General features: G+C 38.0%; 2 protein-coding genes and 1 non-coding gene across 11 annotated transcripts; 2 read left to right on the forward strand and 1 right to left on the reverse strand.

Annotated features, from left to right (window-relative positions):
- Window positions 1-18: 18 nt before the first annotated feature.
- On the reverse strand, window positions 19-5915 carry LOC123681875 (septin-2). 3 transcript variants are annotated; one of them, XM_045620213.1, is made up of 8 exons: window positions 5775-5915; window positions 1415-1664; window positions 1152-1340; window positions 948-1098; window positions 651-816; window positions 439-592; window positions 304-382; window positions 19-246 (listed from the first exon to the last, which is right to left on the reverse strand). In XM_045620213.1, the coding sequence occupies exons 2-8, from the start codon at window positions 1579-1581 to the stop codon at window positions 154-156; spliced, it is 999 nt and encodes a 332-aa protein (XP_045476169.1). In that variant the 5' UTR covers window positions 1582-1664; window positions 5775-5915; the 3' UTR covers window positions 19-153. The 3 variants fall into 3 exon arrangements, with proteins under 3 accessions (XP_045476169.1, XP_045476168.1, XP_045476167.1); XM_045620212.1 differs by lacking the exon at window positions 5775-5915 and adding an exon at window positions 3750-4038; XM_045620211.1 differs by lacking the exon at window positions 5775-5915 and adding an exon at window positions 3279-3635.
- On the forward strand, window positions 1674-22116 carry LOC123681874 (cyclin-dependent kinase-like 2). 7 transcript variants are annotated; one of them, XM_045620208.1, is made up of 10 exons: window positions 1674-1867; window positions 15247-15481; window positions 15537-15731; window positions 16106-16397; window positions 17557-17803; window positions 19336-19493; window positions 19547-19784; window positions 19883-20208; window positions 21590-21666; window positions 21980-22116. In XM_045620208.1, exons 2-10 carry the CDS (start codon window positions 15314-15316, stop codon window positions 22058-22060), a joined length of 1782 nt encoding a protein of 593 aa, XP_045476164.1. In that variant the 5' UTR covers window positions 1674-1867; window positions 15247-15313; the 3' UTR covers window positions 22061-22116. The 7 variants fall into 7 exon arrangements, with proteins under 7 accessions (XP_045476164.1, XP_045476162.1, XP_045476166.1 ...); XM_045620206.1 differs by having other exon boundaries at window positions 15275-15481; XM_045620210.1 differs by having other exon boundaries at window positions 15278-15481; window positions 21732-22116.
- Window positions 15967-16039, forward strand: Trnaf-gaa. Its single transcript has one exon. It is a non-coding gene; the product is annotated as a tRNA-Phe (tRNA).
- Window positions 22117-22714: the final 598 nt, after the last annotated feature.

The following is a 22714-nucleotide window of genomic DNA, read 5'->3' on the forward strand; positions in this document are numbered from 1 at the left end:
TACTATTAAAAATGCCTATTGTTTTTGAATACTTTTATTTAACATATAAATTAGAAATAATATATAAATTTGATTATAAATATGAAAAAAATTTGAACTATAATCTTTGGTTGAACAATATTGGAGAATTAAATACAGATCCTAGGCTAGTTATTAGACATCAATAATACTTTCATGTTTTTTCTCTTGAGCAGTAACTTTCAGTTTTTCCTGCATTTTGTTCAACATTTCCTGCATACGTCGAATCTGAAAAACAATATCAAATAAGGATTTAGGTATAACAAGTTTTTATGACTCATTTACCTCTTCATCTTTTTGTAATAACAGTTTATCAGTGTCACTTATATCTGACTCATAGGGAACTGAATCTCTTTTCAATTTACTGAAAAAAAAAATTGTGAAATTTCTGAAAATTTGGGGTAAGGAAATGGAACATACCCCCTTTCCCTTGCATGTTGGGATATTTGCGATATACATTGAGCTCTAAAATTCTCGTAGTGAACATCTTCTGTTACGTCCTTCAAATCTTGCATGTGTGTCGAGATCAACATAGTTCTCAATTTGATGAAATCACTATGTTTTGGATTTTCAACTGAAATTTGCATATATTTAATTGGAAATCGCCTACCACCTAGAAAATTTCGAATTACCATCAACGACTCCCCAAGGATATTGCCTTCCTCTAACTTTTTTTCCTCCGACTTCTAATATTGTGTTACTTCCAACTACAGCAAAAGGCACGCTGGCCTTGAGTTCTCTATCTTGCTGTTTGAAATCCTCGTCTTCATCGCTATCACAATCGGGAAATTCATACATCTGTAAAAATATAATTTAAATTTTCTTTTTCTATGGTCTTCGACAGACATAGAATTTGGTTCTAGATTGTTTGGTTCATAGAGATTATAAGGAAGCATAGAATTTTTTAAAACTTATCGAATGCAACTTACTTGTATCCCATGGTCTTTAACATCATTCAGGATGTTCTGTTTCAATTTGGAAACTTCAGATGTAGTAAGGGTGTCAGCTTTCGCTATCACCAGGACTATATTGACTTTCCGATGCAACCGCTTCATCAATTCCAAATCCATTTGCCTGACACTAAAAACATTATATTAGAGCATGGAAACTTATTGAAAAAAATTGAGGAATACCTATGTCCCCAGGGTGGAACGAAATACAGACAGCAGTGCACTCTGTTGTCCTGGATATTTCTTCTATTGAGTCCGCTTTCATCGGTGAAATATTGTCTAAACTGGTCGTCTATGTAATTCGTACATACTTTCCAACTGTCCTCGCAATTCACAGCATCCCCAAAGCCTGGAGTATCTATCACGGTGAGCCTATAAAAACAGAATAAAATCGTTATGACGCTATCGACATTTTGAGATATTTTTCTGTGGTTTCCCATTTTCACCTCAACTTTACTCCGCGCTCCTCGATTTCCATCGTCTTCTTCTCTATACAAGTCGTCCTGTGGATTCTCTCGCTTACATCTGGGATGATTCGGTTCTTGTACAAATCGTCCAGGAATAAACTGTTTATCAGCGTTGATTTACCAAGTCCAGATTCACCGACGACCATTAGTGTGAAGTCAAAGCCCCTTTTCACCGATTTTCTATGGACTTGATCCGGCAGAGTAGCGAATCCGATATAATCTCTGTCACCTGGTTTGGGGAACATAGAAATGAAAAATTAATATGGGCTGTCAAAGATATCTAGTATTCTTCGATTCAATTTTAAAATGGTGAAGAATTGTTGTTGTTGTTGTTTGTCTCGTTCTCTTTCAGTTAAAAAAGAGAATTTTGGGCTCGCAATGGTGAAGAAGTAAAGCAAAGAGTGCTGTGTTGTGGCTAAAGTAGAGTAGAATGTGAGTATCTATTGGTTATTTGCGATATGATTGACTACGCATGAGTTTATAAATAGTTTGACTAAGCAACCTGGGTTATAGCGAGTTGAATTTCCAATCGAGTTTTATCTCTTATCCCGAACGTTATCTACCCTCGAGAAAACTCAGCATTAAAAATCATGTTTATAAGTTCCAGCTTCCGATAAATGAAAATGTGCACAGTCCAGTGGCGTTCCATTCAAAATTGCAATACCTGATGGCGTCACGTGAAAATAGAATAATTAATGATGCTATGTTCTCGATATGTTTATGTGTTTGAAGATCGATGCGATTTCTAACATGAGCTACATTCCTATATAGGGTATGGACGAGAAGTCAACAAAAAGCGGAGAAGAATGCGCGATGTTCAAATTGAATTCACGGGCCGGTGAACTCATCGCAGTTATTATGAATTGTGGGAAATATTAAACATTTACAACAACCAGTTCAGTATAATTACTTCCGCCAGGTCTAGAAACTGGAAATGTAAGCGCGAACAACACGATTTTTGTTCGAATGAAATTATGACGGATCATAGAAAAACAAGGTCGATCGAGAGTATGCGATTTTTTTTCGAACTCTGTGGTTTGGTCACAGAGTTTTCGAAATTTTCTGGTAAACTTATGACCTCCGTTTCAGGTAGATTTTCACGTTTTCGAATTTCGACGAGCAGGAATTCGCTCGAACGGAACTTTTGCATATTTTAGAAGATAAATCTAGGAGACTAGGTGACCTTCGTCAAGATTATCAATATTCAAAGCGATTTTTTTCTCAAAATCGAGTACGTAGCGAGGAATTTTGATCGGACCATCGTCCTTGTAACAATTCGCCTACTTGTGTTGGAATAGGATGTCACTACGATTGACATAGCGAAAATTATTCAATTAATCCGGACAATAATTTAATAGACAATGAGGCTCAGATTGATACTATCTGAGCAGCAGATTTTATCGACAGACTACAGGCTTCGTGCTACTGTTTTCGTAAGAAAATGGCAAAATGAAACCATTTCAAAATCTCCATATCCTTCCTATTGTATGTAACATCCTATTTTCTATTTTCGTGTGAGTTTCCGGTAGATAAGTAGGTGTTGAACGATTTCAACGATACCTATTTTAAAATAACTTTTTTGATTGTAACCGATAGAAATTTTTGGTTTAGAGGATTTCCCTGAGAACTTCAACGGGAGTATGTAAAATTATCAGAAAAAGTCGATAAATAACCACTTCACAAAAATCAATTCGTTTTTTTCAGTTTATTCGTATAGATTAATCTTTGCAAGGAAAAACTTGTCCTTATCCACAATAAATTACAAAAACGGTCGGTGTAATCTCGAAAACGAAACAGAAATTTTGCCGCAAAGGCGATTTCGAAACGAAAATAAACAACTCACCAGTGGCGTACCACATTTTCCAAAGATCGCGTACTTCACGAACAATTGAGAACTCTCGATCCTACGCCTATGTAAAACGTGCTATATCTCACATTCGTGAGATACCTGAGTTCCTGCAATTTGGGATATCCTGTATACGAAATCACAAAAAAACACGGAAGTGAAAAACGTATCTGACTGATGAACTACAGAAGAAATATCGATACAAAATCATCGAGGAAGCATAGAAAACTGCATAGTATTGAAATGGTGAAGAACTAGGAGATTTTCATCGCGAATTTTCCACAGAATACATTGACACAGCCCTTAAAGCAATTTCACAACGAGTCATAGACGATTTCAAGGCCGTTCGCGTATATATACGGTGCACTAACAACAACAACAATAGGAGAGTAGAGCAGGGCTGCAAGGAGCAGCTGAAAACCAGCCTCCCCCTTCGGTACGTGAGATAAACAAAACACACTCGCTCACCTGACATGTTAACCGTCAACAACGATCCACAGCTCACTGAGACCAGAGGACCAGAAATGAACGGCCTATGCGGAACATCCACAGGTCACGTCGAAATCAATCGTAAAACATCATAATCATCATAGATGATGATGGAAACGAACACGGTTGTCCGAAACGCGGAACCAGGAAAAATCTAGTGATGCAATTCGTAAACAATCGACGGGTCGGTGGTTTGGCGATCTGCCGCATCAGGGCCCGCTGGGATGGATCAATAATCCCGTTGACAGCAGCGCGCTGGGCGCTATTTTCGAATTAGCTGGCGCCCCGTCCGGTCCGCCGTTCTGGTTGGCCGGCGAGGGCCGTTGGAGGGGAGGTTGCAGCGCGACGTTGCCGGACGACGCGGTTTTCCGGGTAGAACGGGTGAAATTTCTTTTTTGGTGTTGTGAACGTTGATCTGTCATGGTAATGACGTGCAAGGCGCGAATGTTCAGCCAATCGGATGGAATAGGCGGCGAGGAGAATATTGACTTATTTTGGTTGCTACACGCAAAAACTATAAAAAATTAAAAAAGAACAGGTGCTTTCGAGCGTACGTAATTCATGTGCCAATACGCTCTATTAGTGATGATGTCACACACCACCATTTTAGTTCTCCTGTCAGTGTTCGGAATCCAAACAAACAAATTGTCATTCAAATTGGTACGTTATCGTTGAAGAAATTGACTTATTTTGACAAATAAGATTGTTTAAGGAACGATTTTACTATTAATTGATAGACAGAAGGAACGAGATTAATGCCAGTAAGTTCGAACTTGAAGTTCAACTAATAAACACGGCTTTTTACAAAATCTGGGGAATGATACAGGATTCAAACTTACTGGTATTAACCTCGTTCCTTCTGTCTATCAATCAATACTGAAATCGTTCCTCAATTACTCTTATTTATGAAAATAAGCCAATTCCTTCAACGACACCGTACTAATTTGAATGACAATTTATTTGTTTGGATTCCGAACACTGACAGGAGAACTAAAAATGGCGGTGTGTGACGTCACACTAATAGAGCGTATTGCAGACCTTATATAGGCAGTTAAGAAGTCTCCAAGAGTGCAATTGGCGCATGCACGAATGAGCGCTCGAAAGCTCTCGACTTCAGTGAGTGCTTCCCTCATAAGTCATATTTTCAAAAATCCATATGCTGCAATGGTTCTGAATCCACTAAGTACTAAAAAGATATTCAGCTCGTACTTTAAATTCTATACAGGGTGAACCAACAAAAATTTGATCCTTTCAGAAATCAGGCACGAAGAATTTTTGAAGATTAAAAAAAAACAGATCAAGTTCAGTTTTGAGGGGGATGAATTTTCATAATGAGTTTGTTTCAAAAAAACAAAAAAAAAATGAAGGTGGCATCGACCCCCAACTTTTTTTTGAATATGGAAGAGAGTGTTGGTTAGTTTGAAAGTTAAAATTTTCAAAATCGGTTCATTATTCATGAAATACTGTAATATTGAAGTTACCTTCAAATGGTGATATTATCAAGATTATATCAAGAACCCGAGAGTTTTGAAGCATCCAAAAATATTTTTCTGGTTTTGTATTAGGAAAAAGGAAGTCCTATGACGAATTTGTTTCGAAATCACCAGCTGAGGGTGACAACAACCTTCAACATTTTAGTTGAGAAGTGTTTTCTGTTCTCTAAACATTGGAGTTAAAATGAAGAAACTTCTCAACCAAATCACATCCAACGTCTCCTCCCTATTCAAAAAATGTTGGGGGTTGTTGCCTCCCTAAGGTGTTTTTTTTGGAACAATGCCGTCAACTGTCTTTCCATCTGAGAGTTATTGTGTTTACGAGCTGTAAGGACGGACAGAATCGAATTTGAGGACGGATTCGTCCTCAGCGAGTCGAACCTTATCGTTTGAGACCACTCTCGGCTCAAAATTCGAAAATTACAGACATTATGCTAGACGAAATGCTAGAGAGTTCTGTTCGGAAAACTACCCTCTTATAATTATTTTCAGCGGAAAGATCAACTCTTACCTTATATCTTTTCTTTGTGGGGATAGTTTCAAATTTCAAAGCTCCACGGATCCATTGGTTTTCGTGCTCTATAATTTTTGAATTCAATATTCTGATTTAAGCCTTCGAAATCCATAGATCAGATTCTTAAGCTATGAAGATTAATACGGTATAACAAAAGTCTTGAACGTGTTCTCATACATCTATAAAAAAATAAGTATACAGTCGAACAATTTTTCTTCTAGGACAATTCCAATGATAAATATATAGGACTCTGTACTAAAAGATACCCAAGATCTTGGTATAAGTTGTTTACAGCTGTAACGAAAAGTTTGACAATAATAATTTAACGTCAATTCTGTAGAATATTCGAATTAGACATAATTTGTCAGAAAAAACCTATTTTATGAGACAATCTACATAATATATACAAAAGTTTTACAATACTATCAAGAAGGGAACTGAAGTTGCACAGAAATTTTTATTAGGTGAGTCATATTCCTATCAATCCCTCAAAAAAAATCCAGCTGTTCAAATTTTACTTTTCTATCGAATTCTAACATTCACATTCGATGTTTTTGTGACGCATCCACCAAAATATCTATAAGCGTTCAGTGTGTCATCATAATGATGGAAAATCTGACTGTTTCATTGAATAACTTTCTACCATCGAATTTAGGTATTTTTTAAATCATATCTGCTCTATTTTTCGTTGATTAGGCAAGTCTATAGTATTTATTATTATACTAATGGTGGATGCGCTTTGATTATTTTGTGATAATTGTCGATGTTTACATAATATTATTATTTGGATTTGAAATGTCGCGCTCTATTATATTCAAATAATTGCTATACTGAACCCTTATATTTTCAGCACAACTTCAAATTATTGGCGCACTTAAGAATATTGGTAACTTGACTCATATTTTATGGTGTGCGTATTATTATATTTTTGACTAAGTCTTTCACATATTTATCGTTCAATTTATGGAAATTTATAGAAAATGATAGAATAAATCTCAAATTTCCTAGTAAGAAGTCACTGACGGTACTTAGTTTGTACAAATAGCTCAAATTATTGTGATTATATTTTTGAAAATGAAGCTAATACGAATGACGAACTATTTTTGATGTTACCAGAATATGGGTACTATAAAAAAGTGAATATATTGCTAACCATAACTTCAGCATATCTGAAAAAATTTAGCTTTCAATTATGAGAAATTCTGGATTCTCATTTCGGATGACTCTTTGATCTTGAATTATTTTCATATAATAAACAGATATTGGGAAAATGAAAACAAACAGTGCAGTTTGATATGTTTGTACGGATTTTGGTTGGAAGAAGAACAATTTTGGACATTTTTTAGAGATTTTTGTCTATTATTCTTATAGAAGGAATCAAGTGCGTTTAGTTTCAATACAATTATTTCTATGTAGAATGTAGAATTGATTTTTTTTGGGCTATTAATCGATAAAAATTTTTCATACTGGTCCTCCGAAGTTATAGCGTGTTGATATGATATCACTTGTGGGTTGAAGAAATGTTTAGTTTTCGATTTCAAAATAAAAAAATTGCGAAATGCTTTTCAGACAATCTTGAACAACCTCAGTTTCGTGTCTGTCTGTATGTGTATCCTCAAATTTTTGTCGTTGCCTGAACTCCTACAATTCTTATTCTATTTTATTGAAATTTGGTATGGAAGTACAGTTTGGGTGATATATCAAATTCAGATTTTCTAGATGGAGGATTGCGCCCTTGGGGACCACAAAATTTTTTTTTTCGATTGAAGTATGAAGGAGTGCTCAAAATCTCTCAAGTCAGTTCTAACCTTATTTTTTTCGATAATCTGCTTGAATGTATGTTCTGACGACCTTATCAACACGAAATTTTGCACGAGGCTCAAAATTGTTATTCTGAAAATACACGCAAAATCTCATCCTAATCGAATCTGTTGTCACGGCAGTATTCACCTCATTTTTTTTATATCGTGAAATCAACGTTTAGCTTAGCATGTAGAACAAATTCGGGATATTGCATCCGATTTTATTTGGGCATTGTTTCGTATGTTACGAAAACCCAGGACCGTATTTACTGCTTCAGAGGGATGTATATGAACTGAATTTTGTAGAAATTAGTAAAAAGCATAGAAATAATCATATTGACGGAAGGATACTGCTCTTGTTATAGAAAGCTCAATTTTTCTGTGCTCATCATCAGTTGAAACCATAGAAATATTGAGACTCTTACATAAAAAAAGGTTTTTGACCATTTTCTATTATTTATATTGATACAAACCATACGATGTTATATATTTTTGATATCGGGAAGAATTAAGCTTTCAAAAAATGACACAGAAATCTAGTGTTCCCATTCGAAAAAACATTATTTTGGATCATAGCTTCCTAATCAAAAACCCTGTTTAAAAAGACGAGACGCCACAGGATTCGACGTTAAAAAGTGCTTGTATGATGTTTTAATTTCAGAGCTCTATCATCAGGATCAGCGGAGATATAAAGTTTTTTCGATATCGCTATTTTTCCAATTTTCGCTTATAACTCGAAAACGAAAGAAGTTGGCCAAAAATGAATACCACTCTTGTTAGTTCATCAGAAAAAAAGAACGAGAACGGGGTATCAGATGTTGTCTATCTCCTCTGGTTTAAAAGTTGTAGTGCTAAAACATCGAAATCCGCTCACCCTTTTCAAAATTTCCGGTTACGGCCCTGTGGCTGCGCTTTCGCGGCTTGGTACGAATCGCCCTTCGAGCCACCTGTGGAGGGAAAGCCCCTGTGCGCTTTCCCGGCCCTCCTACGCTTTTCACTTGCACGTCTCCGTGTTTTCCAGTTCCTTCAGTACGCTTTCGTCCGTGCCACGCGACCTTTCGAAAGAGACTTGAGTTTTCCCGAGTTTTCCGCGTGTTCAGAGAGACCGGGAGACGGTCCCCTAAAGGAACGTACACATGGGAGGATCCGTAAAGGTGGGTTCCGACGGACGGTTCTCGTCCTGTTTTATGCTGCTAGCTGTGAGTGTTATTTTGTGGAATAATAGGTTATATTTATAGGAATTAGGATTTTTCTCAGTTAATAAGCCACCAGACTCTTTCAGAGAGTTCAAAACAATCTTCTGAAAACTCTTAAATGATTTTTTTTTTGGATATTCCTTCCGAAATCAATCCAAATAGAATTCAATCATGCTAAAAATCAAGCTTCTAAATATTCCCTCTCGACAACAAAACATTGCTTTTTTCAGTGGGAGTTTTCCTTTAGGAAAAGTTATGGTTGATAACTTCTAATGTTTACTTGGGCAAAATGCGGGTTCAGTTTACTCGTAATCATTTAGAAAATTGATACATCTAGTGCTGTTACAGAAATAACGGTAGATATAAGTTGTATCGAATTTGGCGCATAGGCCAATATTTCATTTATTCCTAATCGATCCCTTTTGAATATTGTGTTTACATCGTTTATATATCAGCTGGAGTGTTTATACAAGTCAAAGTGCCTCTTGACGTGAAATAATCGAAACACTTAACACTGTATTGCTGTCCACTTGACGTTAAAATAACACTAGATCACCAATTATCAATTTTCTACTTGATTTTGGACGTGTTTCTATACTTTGTCTATTGTTTGCCCTCGATTTCTTCATTGAGATTTATTGATTTTTATTAGGCTTAATATAGTGACTGAAGTCCCAAAATGTGGATGAATATATACGAATTAGATCATTCATATTTCATACTAATTTTATAATAATCAAGTCGAAAAACTTGTTCTATAAGCATGGGTCCCCAGAAGCTTTGTTTTCGAGTTACAGGGTGTATAAGTTGGTTTTTTTATAGTTTCTTCCTCATAGCCCTTTTTAAGATATTTAATGAAAAAAATGGTGGCGATGGGGACTCACTTTTTTTTTAATATTACCGCAGAAAGAGCTTTTTCCAAAAAAATTTTTTCTTTTTCGATTCCGCAAATACGTAGTATTATAAGATTGTTTGCGGTTTGGACCAAAAATGTACAAGGTGTTAATAAGAGGATCATGAACTTGGACAACTCAAATTCATCAAAACTCAGGATTTTCAAATTAGAACCTATATTTTTTTATTATTTCAATCGATACTACGTCCAAAAATAGTGGGGGTTACTTAAGCAAACCCTATACCTAAAATGAATACTTTAAAAGTTATCGAGGAAGGACTTTAAATGAGCAAAAACCGCTATTTATAACAGTGTGGAGTAGTCTGCGATTTCCGAAAAACACAGAAAAAAACTAAAATTCGATGTTTTCATAACTAAATTTGACATATCAGGAATTGTAATGAATTATTCGTAATTGAAAATTGTGTTGGTTTATGGATTTCTCACCAATCCCAACGAAAAATTATTCAAAATTCATGAAATGAAAAATTTAGTTATCCAAACATCGAATTTTAGTTTCTTTCTGTGTTTTCCGGAAGTAACAGACCGTTATTAACACAGTTTTAAATAGCGGTTTTTCCTCAGTTGAAGTTCTTCCCTGATATCGTTGAAGTATTAATTTTAGGTATAGGGTTTCCTTAAGTAACCCTCACTATTTTTGTACGTAGAATTTGAAAATCTTGAGTTTTGATGAATTTGAGTTGTCCAAGTTCATGATCCTCTTATAAACACCCTGTACATTTTTGGTCCAAGCCGAAAACAGTCTTATAATACTACGTATTTGCGGAATCGAAAAAGAAAAAAAAATTTTTCGAAAACAGCTTTTTCTGCTGAAATATTAAAAAAATGTGAGTCCTCATCGCCACCTTTTTTTTCATAAGAATCCCAATAACTCATGAACCGTTGAATTTTTACCCAAGGTTGGCATATTGCCGAAATTGCCATCAAAAAAGCTATCTAATGATGCAATAATATAATGGGCGTGCCATTTGAAATAAGGAAGTAGTAGTCTGTTTCCGGTACAACCGGAAGTTGTAGAGATCTGAAAATATTTTAGGGAGAATGATCATTGTCTCAAACCCCAATATGCAAATTTTCAGCTCAAAATCATGATTAGTTTTCTATAAACGTCTAATAGGCCATCCCGGTGAATCACCCTGTATAATAAGTGCTCAGATACTGGATTAGCATATTCATTGGTTTGAATTTGCTCCTAGAAATCAAGATTTCCTGCATGAAAAAGCTTTCAATCCTCATTGAATAATAAACTACATATTTTATTATTTCAAGGCGGAGCAGTGTTTAGCGCGCTCAGTATCTGGATGAATGACAGCATGGGAATGACACGATTCGGCTCAATTTTTTTGTAACGTTCTAAATCAGCGAATTACAACCTAACAACGATTAATAGATCTCTTTGTACCCCCAAACAAAAAGTTTCGCGTGTAGTTCTACAGCCGTGGCCGCTTTTTTCACCGGATCCGAACACGACACACCGACAATCCGTCACGCCGACCCGAATAGGCCTTCCTAACCTAAAATTACCTCTAACGACCTACGGGAAACTCACGCGAAAAGCCGGAAATGGACCGTAACTCACTAGCTTTCCCCGGAAAACCATCGAAGTCGGAAAACTCAATAGGCGGAAGCTTTCCGCGGGTTCGTTGACCCGCGTCTTCCACTGACCACGCGTTGGCCGACGCCGGGCGTCGGAAGCGTCGCATGCGTCCGTGGAAAATGGCCGAGGGTTACGTAATAACCGACGAGCGTCGGTTATCGGCGTCTAGAGGGCACGTGAGGCCTAGAATTAGGTCTGGTCGCGGTAATGACGTCATAAATCATGAGAATGTTGTAGAGTGCAGGTTTAGATCATCTCCCGGTGGAGTTTAAGTGAAGATCTTGATAAAGTACATGCAACATATTGCATGCCTTTAATACGTCGAGGATAATAACGGGCTCGATGCTGAACCTTGTGGAATACCGCCAGGGCTTGGTGGTAGGTTATTTCCGTTCAATTCGTTCATTCTTGTTAATAGCTGAGCTGCAATTTTGGTATGAGGTTTATAATTTGGGGGTGGCATTGCAATTTTCTTCTAGATTGGGTCTTTACGTGAAAATCATTTCATGTTGTAGTAATAGCAAATTTTCAAACCCTTGATTTAAGTATAGGGTGTTTTTTTTTCGAGGTATATAACTTTAAGTTGGCATTACTGTACAAGATGGCGACCGATTTAACAGCTGTCAAGTGTATTATTCTCAGTTTGGTTTGGCAATTCATCATGAATAGACTCACGCGTGAACAACGCTTGCAAATAGTGCAATGTTATTTCGAAAATTATGGTTCTGTGCGGAATACGTATCGCGCACTATGTCCATTAGCGATGAAGCGCACTTCTAGTTGAATGGCTACGTCAACAAACAAAACTGCCGCATTTGGAGTGAAGCTAATTCTCAAGTGTATGTCGAAACACCGTTACATCCAGAAAAACTGACTGTTTGGTGCTCTTTATGGGCTGGTGGAATCATTGGTCCGTACTTCTTCAAAAACGATGATGGCCAGAACGTTACAGTCAATGGTGATCGGTATAGAGCCATGATTACTAACTTTTTCATTCCTGAATAGAACAACCATGCTGTCCAGGAGCTGTGGTTCCAACAAGACGGCGCAACATGTCACACAGCTCGTGCCATAATCGATTTATTGAAAGACACGTTTGGTGAACGCCTGATTTCACGTTTTGGACCTGTGAATTGGCCTCCAAGATCTTGTGATTTAACACCGCTAGACTACTTTCTGTGGGGCTATGTGAAGTTATTGGTCTATGCGGATAAGCCACAAACCCTGGACCATTTGGAAGACAACATTCGCCGTGTTATTGCCGATATACGGCCACAAATGTTGGAAAAAGTCATCGAAAATTGGTCGTCCAGATTGGGCTACATCCGAGCCAGCCGTGGCGGTCATATGCCAGAAATCATATGCTAAAAATCATATTTAAAATGTAATGCTACAAGATTATCTTGCGGATAAATAAAATTCATGTCATTGTTGTTTTATTGCAATTTAAAGGTCTATAGCTCTAAAAAAACTCCCTTTACTTGATCTTTTGAAGTAGTCTTAACGAATATCATTCTATAGAATAAATTATTCTGCAAAATATTATTGGCTGTTGCATTCTGTGTCATTCGTGGAATTACCAAAGCAACAACTTTTCGAACCAATTGAAAACTTGACAAAGATGTTACTGGATAATGTCAATTCTCAATGCGAAATCTTAATTATAAATAAACCTCCACGTTAATGATGATGTGCGTTTTAGTCGTTAACACCTCTAGATTAAATTACGGGTTGACATAAACAGAACCATGGGGAATAACGTGCGCCGCCTCTGGCCTTCAACGTTTGGGCGGCGTTCCAAAAAGGCTCGTTGAAGGTCGAAGGTCATGTTTGTACGCCACATTGTCTGCGGCTTTCGTGTTAGTAACGTCCCCATTAGCAGATATGTTCAATTTATCCCCCGGTCTGCGTAAAGCTATCCAGAGACCTTGCGATAATTAATTGAGGGTGTATCTCGTGTCGGCCGCTTGTGTTATATCATAGCGACACGCGAAACTAGACATTTATGACGTTCAAAAGCATTAAATAAAAAGAAAGATCGTTTTGCTGAGGCCGTATCGACGCAGATCGAATATGCGTGATATTAGGCCAATTGAAAAGTCCCCGGTCTGATGCACAGATGGCGGTGCTAGTATTGAATCCATATGATTTTTAGTTGGTACTAACCTTCAAACGATACGTGTCAAAATTTGACAGCAGTCCGACCATTAGTTTGTGAGATATTGCGTTGTGAGTGTCGCTACTTTTATTATTTGATGAATGGAAAATAAGAATTTCGTGTACTGATAAATATTGCTTTTTGAAGGGAAAAAATACAGTTGAAGTAAAATCATGGCTTGATGAAGAGTTTCCGGGGTCTGCACCAGGAAAATCAACCATCATTGATTGGTATGCTAAGTTCAAACGTGGTGAAATGAGCGCCGAAGACGGTGAACGCAGTGGACGCCCAGAAGAGGCTGTAACCGACGTAAAAATCGAAAAAGTTCGCAAATAATTTTGAATGACCGTAAAGTGAAGTTGATCGAGATAGCAGACATTGTGAAGATATCATCTGAACGTGTACAACATATCATTCACGAATATTTGTATACGAGAAAGCTGTGTGCAAAATGTGTACCGCGCGAGCTCACAATCGATCAAAAGCAACAACGTGTTAATGATTCTGAGCAATGTTTGAAGCTGTTTGAGTTCAATAAAAAGTTTTGCTTCGATATGTGACAATGGATGAAACATGGCTCCATCATTTCACTCCGGAGTCTAATCGACAGTCAGCTGAGTAGACTGCACACGATGAACCGAATCCAGAGCGAGGAAAAATACAACAGTCAGCTGGCAAGGTTATGGCATCAGTATTCTGGGATGCGCAAGGTATAATATTCATTGATTACCTCCAAAAGGTCCGGACTATCAACAGGGTTTATTATATGGCGTTATTGGATCGTTTAAAGGATGAAATCTTTAAAAAACGGTCCCATATGAAGAAAAAAGGTGTTGTTTCATCAAGACAAAGCGCCATGTCACAAATCAATGAAAAAAAAGACAAAATTGCATGTATAGGGCTTCGAATTGCTTCTGCATCCATCGTATTTGCCAGATCTGGCCCCCAGCGACTTTTTCCTGATCTCAGACCTCAAAAGAATGCTCGCTGAAAAAAAATTTAGCGCCAATGAAGAAGTAATCGCCGAAACTGAGGCCTATTTTGAAGCGAAAGACAAATCGTACTAGAAAAATGGTATCGAAAAGTTGAAAGATCGCTATAATCGCTGTATCGCCCTCGAAGGCGTTGAATATGTTGAATAATAAAATCGAATTTTGCCAAAAAAATTTGTTTTACTATGGTAGACCGGGGACTTTTCAATCGGCCTGTTATTCTGTGACCCTATGCACATTTCTAGTATCCGTCAAGCCATCCCAAGAAGAAATAATGCTCGACAAAATCAATATGGGGCAAAAACAGGCATAATAGGAAGTGAACTTGGGGTAAAGTCTGTCCTACCGATCAAATTGATTTTTAATTTAAGGGATTCAGTCACGGAAAGCCCCGTATACACGGTTATAAAATGATATTTCGTATCGGTTTCGGCATACCACCGACTTTAATTATAGAAATTTATAAATAACCGATATCTATGCGATAAATCATAGAAAAATAAGATTTTCACTCGCGACCCTCGTAAAAATCTATATTTTCCTGTACAAATGATGGTCGTTTTGAAATTAAATCACAACAAAACGCAAATAGGCTATTACTGTCGTCATTTCTACTAAAATAACCGTTAGTAATGAACAAACGTCAATTACGCTAATGGTTAAACTTCAACTTCATTTCTATGTTCAACTCGAAGTCTGTAATCGAAGTTAATCATTTTAAACCTTTATGACCATCCGGTTAAGCTCTATGTCCACACTTATCCTATTTATTACTGATTCTTGAGTGTTTGAAGATTGTTTTCTCTAGGATTTTTACTATGCCAATATTTCTTCAGCAGATGATGTAGGAAGAACCGAAAACCTCAAACAGAAAGATGGACAAATACGAACACGTGATGCTAGTAGGGGAGGGGAGCTACGGGGTAGTTATGAAATGTCGCCATAAAGAACTGAACCAGATGGTTGCCATAAAAAAATTCTTGGAAACCGAGGAAGATGCCACCATAAGAAAAATGGCGCTGAGGGAAATCAGGATGTTGAGAGTGGGTTGACATATCAAGTTCAGAAGGTAACAATACTAAAAACGTTGTTTTACAGAGACTGAGGCACGAAAACCTGGTGGCCATCATAGAAGTTTTCAGGTATAGGAAACGGTTTTATCTAGTGTTTGAATATCTGAACGGGACCATTCTGGATGAGCTGGAGAAGATGCAGGGTGGACTAGGAGACGAACAGTGCAGGGAGAGGCTGTATCAGATCGTCAGGGCTATAAGTTACTGTCATTCGAATCAGGTGAGTACATTGGGTAGTTTGGGCCGAGTACGGTCCTGTACTGTTCACCTTCAAAGGTCTCGGGGACGTTCAGTTTGAATTTAATTGTCGATAGGTATTTGAGTTTTGGTTTTAATGGATTTTAATTGTTGGTAATGATGGTGATCTTCAATAATTAATATTCGTGAATTATGAATAGGGAGTAATAAGAAATAATTGTTCCTTAAGTGCGCTTTTATCCTCCCATACATCAACAGCCGAAATAGCTCAGTTGGGAGAGCGTTAGACTGAAGATCTAAAGGTCCCTGGTTCGATCCCGGGTTTCGGCAGAGATTTTTTTTTTGACTGTTCGTATTATTTATATAGAATTGTATCGTTTTTAATTTTTTTTTCAGATCATACACAGGGACGTCAAACCTGAAAATGTGCTGGTATCGACAAACGGGGTGGTGAAATTGTGCGATTTCGGCTTTGCAAGACTGGCGACTAACACAAATGAACCTTTGACTGACTACGTGGCCACAAGATGGTACAGGGCCCCAGAACTGCTGGTAGGAGATCAGGGATATGGTACGGGCGTGGACATTTGGGCCATAGGATGCCTGTTCGCAGAAATGATGACAGGAGAACCTCTTTTTCCGGGAGAAAGCGACATAGATCAACTTTTTCTAATAGTGAAGATGATAGGTGAGAGTATTTTTCAAAAAAAATTTCATTTTCAAGTTAGTTATGAAACGATTACTTTGAGGAAATGTACTCGTACTCGTTGCTAGGTATTCGGTTCATATAACCGGTATTTCAATTGCATACTCGGTACTCATCATTGGTATTCGATTATCGCAATTAGTATTCGATTCTCTTATCCGGTAATGGGTGGAATTGACTGAAATAATAAAAAATATAGGTTCTAATTCGAAAATATTGAGTTTTGATGAATTTGAGTTGTCCAACTTCATGATCTTCTAGTAACCTCCCTGTACACTTTTGGTCCGAATCGAAAATGAAAAAAGGGTTTTTTCGAAAGGAAATTTTTCTGCAAAAATAAAAAAAAAAATGATTCCACCATTTTTTTCATAAGAATCCCATTTACTCATGAACCGTTGAGTTTATACCCAAGGTATGGCATATTGCTGAAATTGTCATCAAAAAAGCTATCTAATGATTAGTTTTTCATGAACGTCTAATAGGCCATCGCGGTGAATCACCCTGTATAACCGGTATTGTATATGCATACTCGTTACTCGTCATTGGTATTCGATTCTCTGCGAAGACGTCACACACCGCCATTTCAGTTCTCCTGTCAGTTTTCGGAATCCAAACAAACAAATTGTCATTCAAATTAGTACGGTGTCGTTGAAGAAATTGACTTATTTTGATAAATAAGATTATTTAAGGAACGATTTTACTATTAATTGATAGACAGAAGGCACGAGATTAATGCCAGTAAGTTCGAACTTGAAGTTCAACTAATAAACACGGCTTTTTACAAAATCTGGGGAATGATACAGGATTCAAACTTACTGGTATTAACCTCGTTCCTTCTGTCTATCAATTAATACTGAAATCGTTCCTCAAATACTCTTATTTATGAAAATAAGCCAATTCCTTCAACGACACCGTACTAATTTGAATGACAATTTATTTGTTTGGATTCCGAACACTGACAGGAGAACCAAAAATGGCGGTGTGTGACGTCAGACTAATAGAGCGTATTGCAAACCTCATATATTCGATTCCTCTTCCTGGTCTGTATCCGATTTTCGTACTAGTTACTCGTCAATCTCAACAATTAGAAATACTTCTGACTGAGTTTTTACTCGAGTACTGATCTATTCGACTTCCTTAGGTAAACCGTGTCCGAAGCACCTGCAGCTGATGACGAAGAGCTCCGCTCTGAGAGAGATCAAGGCTGCCACCCCCCAATCAGGTAACACCCTGCACAGTAACTTCGAGGATTGGCCCAGGACTACCTTGGACATCCTCATCTCCTGTCTGAAGATGGACCCCAGCCAGAGGGCCAGCGCGGAAGACCTCCTCAGGCACAACTACTTCACCCACGACAACTTCCCACAGATATTCGTGCCAGCCTTGAGGTAACCTTGAAATAGATGCCTTTTTAAAGGGGTTAGACAAAATAGAACTCAGTTCTTTGGTCTAATGTAGATCTTCAGTTCACTAATTTCGATTTGCTTCAATGGGGTGCTCATATGGTACTTCCAAATTGAAAGTTTAATGCAAAGAATCATCAGAAGGATCAGATAATGGTTTTGTAATTGAACTAACGATTCAATAGAATTGAGTGAGTTACAGAAGTTCTTATAGTTCTTTATTGGAAGCAATGATCTAACAAAGTTGAAATCATTATCGTTAGTTCTTGTAGTTGAATGGAACTAATGAAATAACAAATCTCGTAGATCTTTTTGGTAGGCACCAACATTTTAACAAAACTAAGACCATGATCGTAAATTCTCTTATTGGAACTAAATATACAACAAATAAACTGATAATTTCTTATAACGGGTGTTTTTTTTCGAAGTATATAAGTTGGCATTACTGTTCAAGATGGCGACCGATTTAACAGCTGTCAAGTGATTTATTCTCAGTTTGGTTTGGCAATTCATCATGAATAGACTCACGCCTGAAGAACGCTTGCAAATAGTGCAATTTTATTTCGAAAATAATGGTTCTGTGCGGAATACGTATCGCGCACTACGTCCATTTTATCGTTTAGCGATGAAGCGCACTTCTGGTTGAATGGCTACGTCGACAAACAAAACTGCCGCATTTGGAGTGAAGCTAATCCTCAGGTGTATGTCGAAACACAGTTACATCCAGAAAAACTGACTGTTTGGTGCGCTTTATGGGCTGGTGGAATCATTGGTCCGTACTTCTTCAAAAACGATGATGGCCAGAACGTTTCAGTCAATGGTGATCGGTATAGAGCCATGATTACTAACTTTTTCATTCCCGAATTGAACAACCATGATGTCCAGGAGCTGTGGTTCCAACAAGACGGCGCAACATGTCACACAGCTCGTGCCACAATCGATTTATTGAAAGAAACGTTTGGTGACTGCCTAATTTCACGTTTTGGACCTGTGAATTGGCCTCCAAGATCTTGATATTTAACACCGCTAGACTACTTTCTGTGGGCCTATGTAAAGTCATTGGTCTATGCGGATAAGCCACAAACCCTTGACCATTTGAAAGACAACATTCGCCGTGTTATTGTCGATATACGGCCACAAATGTTGAAAAAAGTCATCGAAAATTGGACGTCCAGATTGGACTACATCCGAGCCAGCCGTGGCGGTCATATGCCGGAAATCATATTCAAAATGTAATTCCACAAGATTATCTTGCGGATAAATAAAATTCATGTCAATCGAATAATCCATCGTTGTTTTATTGCAATTTAAAGTTCTATAGCTCTAAAAAAAACACCCTTTAGTTATTCAATGGTATCTGCTTCAAGGGTCACTCAAATGAAAGAACTGAAGATTTAACGAACTAGGCACAGAATGGATGGATTATTTTGATCAACTAGAACTGGAATCTTTGTCTCCTATAGAATCTCAGACACAAACCACTCAAACCTAATTTTTTCAACTCTGTTTCTTTCCAGGGACAAAGTCCTAGTGGAATACAACGGCAATCCTCTCCTCAGGAAGGTAAAAGCAGAGATCCTGCATTCTACCGATCGACACGACGAGCAAAGAGTCAGAAAACCTTCATCCAACGAGCCTTGCAGGTGGAAGTTCCACTTCACCACCAACGAACCCTGTAGGTCTCTACCACAAACGTTGGTCAGTACATTTAACCTCACTTATTTGCAGTCGGCCCCACCAAAAGGAAACAGCAGGAGGTCTACGAGAACTCCACGGATAGAAGTCAGAGGTCCAACCACAAATCGACGCCCAAGGTGTCCGTCAACAAACTGAAAGAGAAAAACAGCGTCCCCAAACAGACGTACAGCGTGGACTTCCAGAATGGCAACAACGCGGCCGAAATGTACATGCTCGAGAAGTCTCTGGAGTCTTTGGCCAGGTTGAGCCAGAAGTACGACTACCAAAGGTGGGTTTTTGGTGCTTCCGTAGCTGAAACTCTTTGGTTCTGGAATACGCGACGTTGCCTAGTTGTGGTAAAATCTCTGATTTTTCGGGACCTTGCAGGTCGGACTCTCCGCTGAAGGAGTTGGCGAATGACAATAAGCTGAACACCTTCAGGGACTACACGACGGCTCCTTCGACTCAAAATCTTTCCTTAGGACAGACCTTGAACTACAAGGAGCAACTAATGACGAAGAAATCGCCGCTTTACCCAGCCAAGACCACGGTCAGCCAAATCTCCCTAACTGGCTACGGTGGTGGTAAAAATCAATTCGGCAAAAAGGACCAACAGTCTCTATTCGCCTCTAACACGTGGATAGACAGTGAGAGCAGGAGGACACAAAGGAGGGAATCACGTGGAGATTTTACCCTACCAAATTTACCTGGAGGTGAGAGTGGTCTTTAATTTTGCGTCTTTAACCTAACAAGCCAATTGAAAATGCCCCGGTCTACCATGGTAAAACACATTTTTTTGGCAAAATTCGATTTTATTATTCAACATAGTTACTTTCGAGGGCGATACAGCGATTATAGCGATCTTCCAACTTTTCGATACTATTTTGTGGTACAATTTGTCTTTCGCTTCAAAATAGGCCTCAGTTTCGGCGATTACTTTTTCATTGGCGCTAAATTTCTTTCCAGCGAGCATTCTTTTGAGGTCTGAGAACAGGAAAAAGTCGCTGGGGGCCAGCGATTACGGTGGAAGCAGAAGCAATTCGAAGCCCAATTCATGCAATTTTGTTATTGTTTTCATTGATTTGTGACACGGCGCATTGTCTTGATGAAACTGCACCTTTTTTTCTTCAAATGTGGCCGTTTTTTAACGAATTAATCCTACAACGATCCAACAACGCTATATAATAATCGCTAATGATGGTCAGGCACTTTTGGAGGTAACCTATGAATATTATACCTTGCGCATCCCAGAATACTGATGTCATAACCTTGCCAGCTGACTGTTGTGTCTTTCCTCGCTTTGGATTCGTTTCATCGTGTGCAGTCCACTCAGCTGACTGTCAATTGGACTCCAGAGTGAAAATGATGGAGCCATGTTTCATCCATTGTCATATTCCGACGCAAAAATTAAGGTTTATTGCACTTAAACAGCTTCAAACACTGCTCAGAATCATTAACACGTTGTTGCTTTTGATCGATTGTGAGCTCGCGTGGCACCCATTTTTCACACAGCTACATGTACAAATATTCGAGAATGATATGGTGTAAACTCTCAGATGATATCTTCACAATGTCTGCTATCCCGATCAACTTCACTTTACGGTCATTCGAAATTATTTTGTGAACTTTTTTGATTTTTTCGTCGGTGACAGCCTCTTTTGGGCGTCCACTGCGTTCGCCGTCTTTGGTGCTCATTACATCACGTTTAAACTTAGAAAACCAATCAATGATGGTTGATTTTCCTGGTGCAGATCCCGGAAACTCTTCATCAAACCAAGATTTTGCTCCTACTGTATTTTTTCCCTTCAAAAGGCATTATTTTATCAGCACACGAAATTCTTTTTTTCCATCTTTTTTCAAATAACAAAAGTAGCTACACTCACAAGGCAATATCTCACAAACTAATGGTCGGTCTGCTGTCAAATTTTGACACGTATCATTTGTGGGTTGGTACTAACTAAAAATCATATGTATTTAATACTAACACCGCCATGAGTGCACCAGACCGGGGACTTTTCAATTGGCCTAATAACCTCAGTTTATTGCTGGGTCGTCTTTCTATACATATACATTAAATTATAATTTATTTTTCAGCAACTGCGACGCCCAACAAGATGAAGAAGAAGAATTTTCCAGAGGCGGACTCCCTACAATCAGACACCGTCACCCCTGTAAGTAAATCGGATCTTTTCATCGTAATCTTGAATTCTCTAGTTTGAATTTCTGGATGTTACAGAGGCTAAATTCGTCTAAATCGCAGAAATCTCCGACAACTAAACATCCCACTTAACGCAGGCTTCCCGCGGGATACACGGGATTCGGATCGGGTCGCCTTGGTGGCCGACGCAGATGAAATTGTAGTTTTAAGTGTTTTTTTTTTTAGATCGGAACTTGTCACAGACGGGTGGGAATTTTGAGACTGGACTTTTCAAATGGGAACGATTAGTTAGTGTCCTTGTGAACATTGATGTTTCTCTGTTTTAGGCGTACAGATATTCGAAGGCTAAGAGGAGATACAATGGTTCTACGAAAGTTGACGAAGGTTTTGGTTTTGATATTGTATAGGACTAAAGCATTGCTTTTAATTTATTGTGAACCTATTGATAAAAGTATATTTTTGACTTATTGTTTTATTTTTCCATTTATCGTCGGATTCAAAGTTACTGGTTGAAAACAGAAACTTACACATACAGTATGTGAAAAAATTTGAATGCTTAAAAGGACTTATTCGGCATCTAAGATCTGAAAAAACCCTCAAATACTGCATAAAATATGTTTCTGGCTTATTACAGAACTAGTAATAATCGAATGATGTAAGTTCTTCCGAAAAAAAACTATAATTGAAATCAATGAGGAATTTGAATACTAGCCATCTATACGCATCTTACTCAACTAATTATTTCCGCGACGTAACACGTATAGAATCCTGTGATGTATACCTCCTTGCCATGAAAGGGTTTGAGCTACTCTTCCTAGATGGCACTAGGTGAGTTCTAGAAAAAAATCTGATTTGAAAAATTTTACTAGGAGAATTTATGGCCGGATCTGCTTCAAATTTTGATATAAGGAGGTTATCTCGATGCTTAATATCGGAATGCAATCAGGTAATTCCTAGGATGACTGTCAACCGAGATAACCGGCATTTTGTAAAATTTTTTGAAAAAAAAAATGGCAGCCCTGGACTTTCAAAATTTGATATCATGAATAATTTTCGATTCT

The sequence above is a fragment of the Harmonia axyridis genome, chromosome 6 (assembly GCF_914767665.1).
Source record: "Harmonia axyridis chromosome 6, icHarAxyr1.1, whole genome shotgun sequence".
NCBI lineage: Eukaryota > Metazoa > Arthropoda > Insecta > Coleoptera > Coccinellidae > Harmonia > Harmonia axyridis.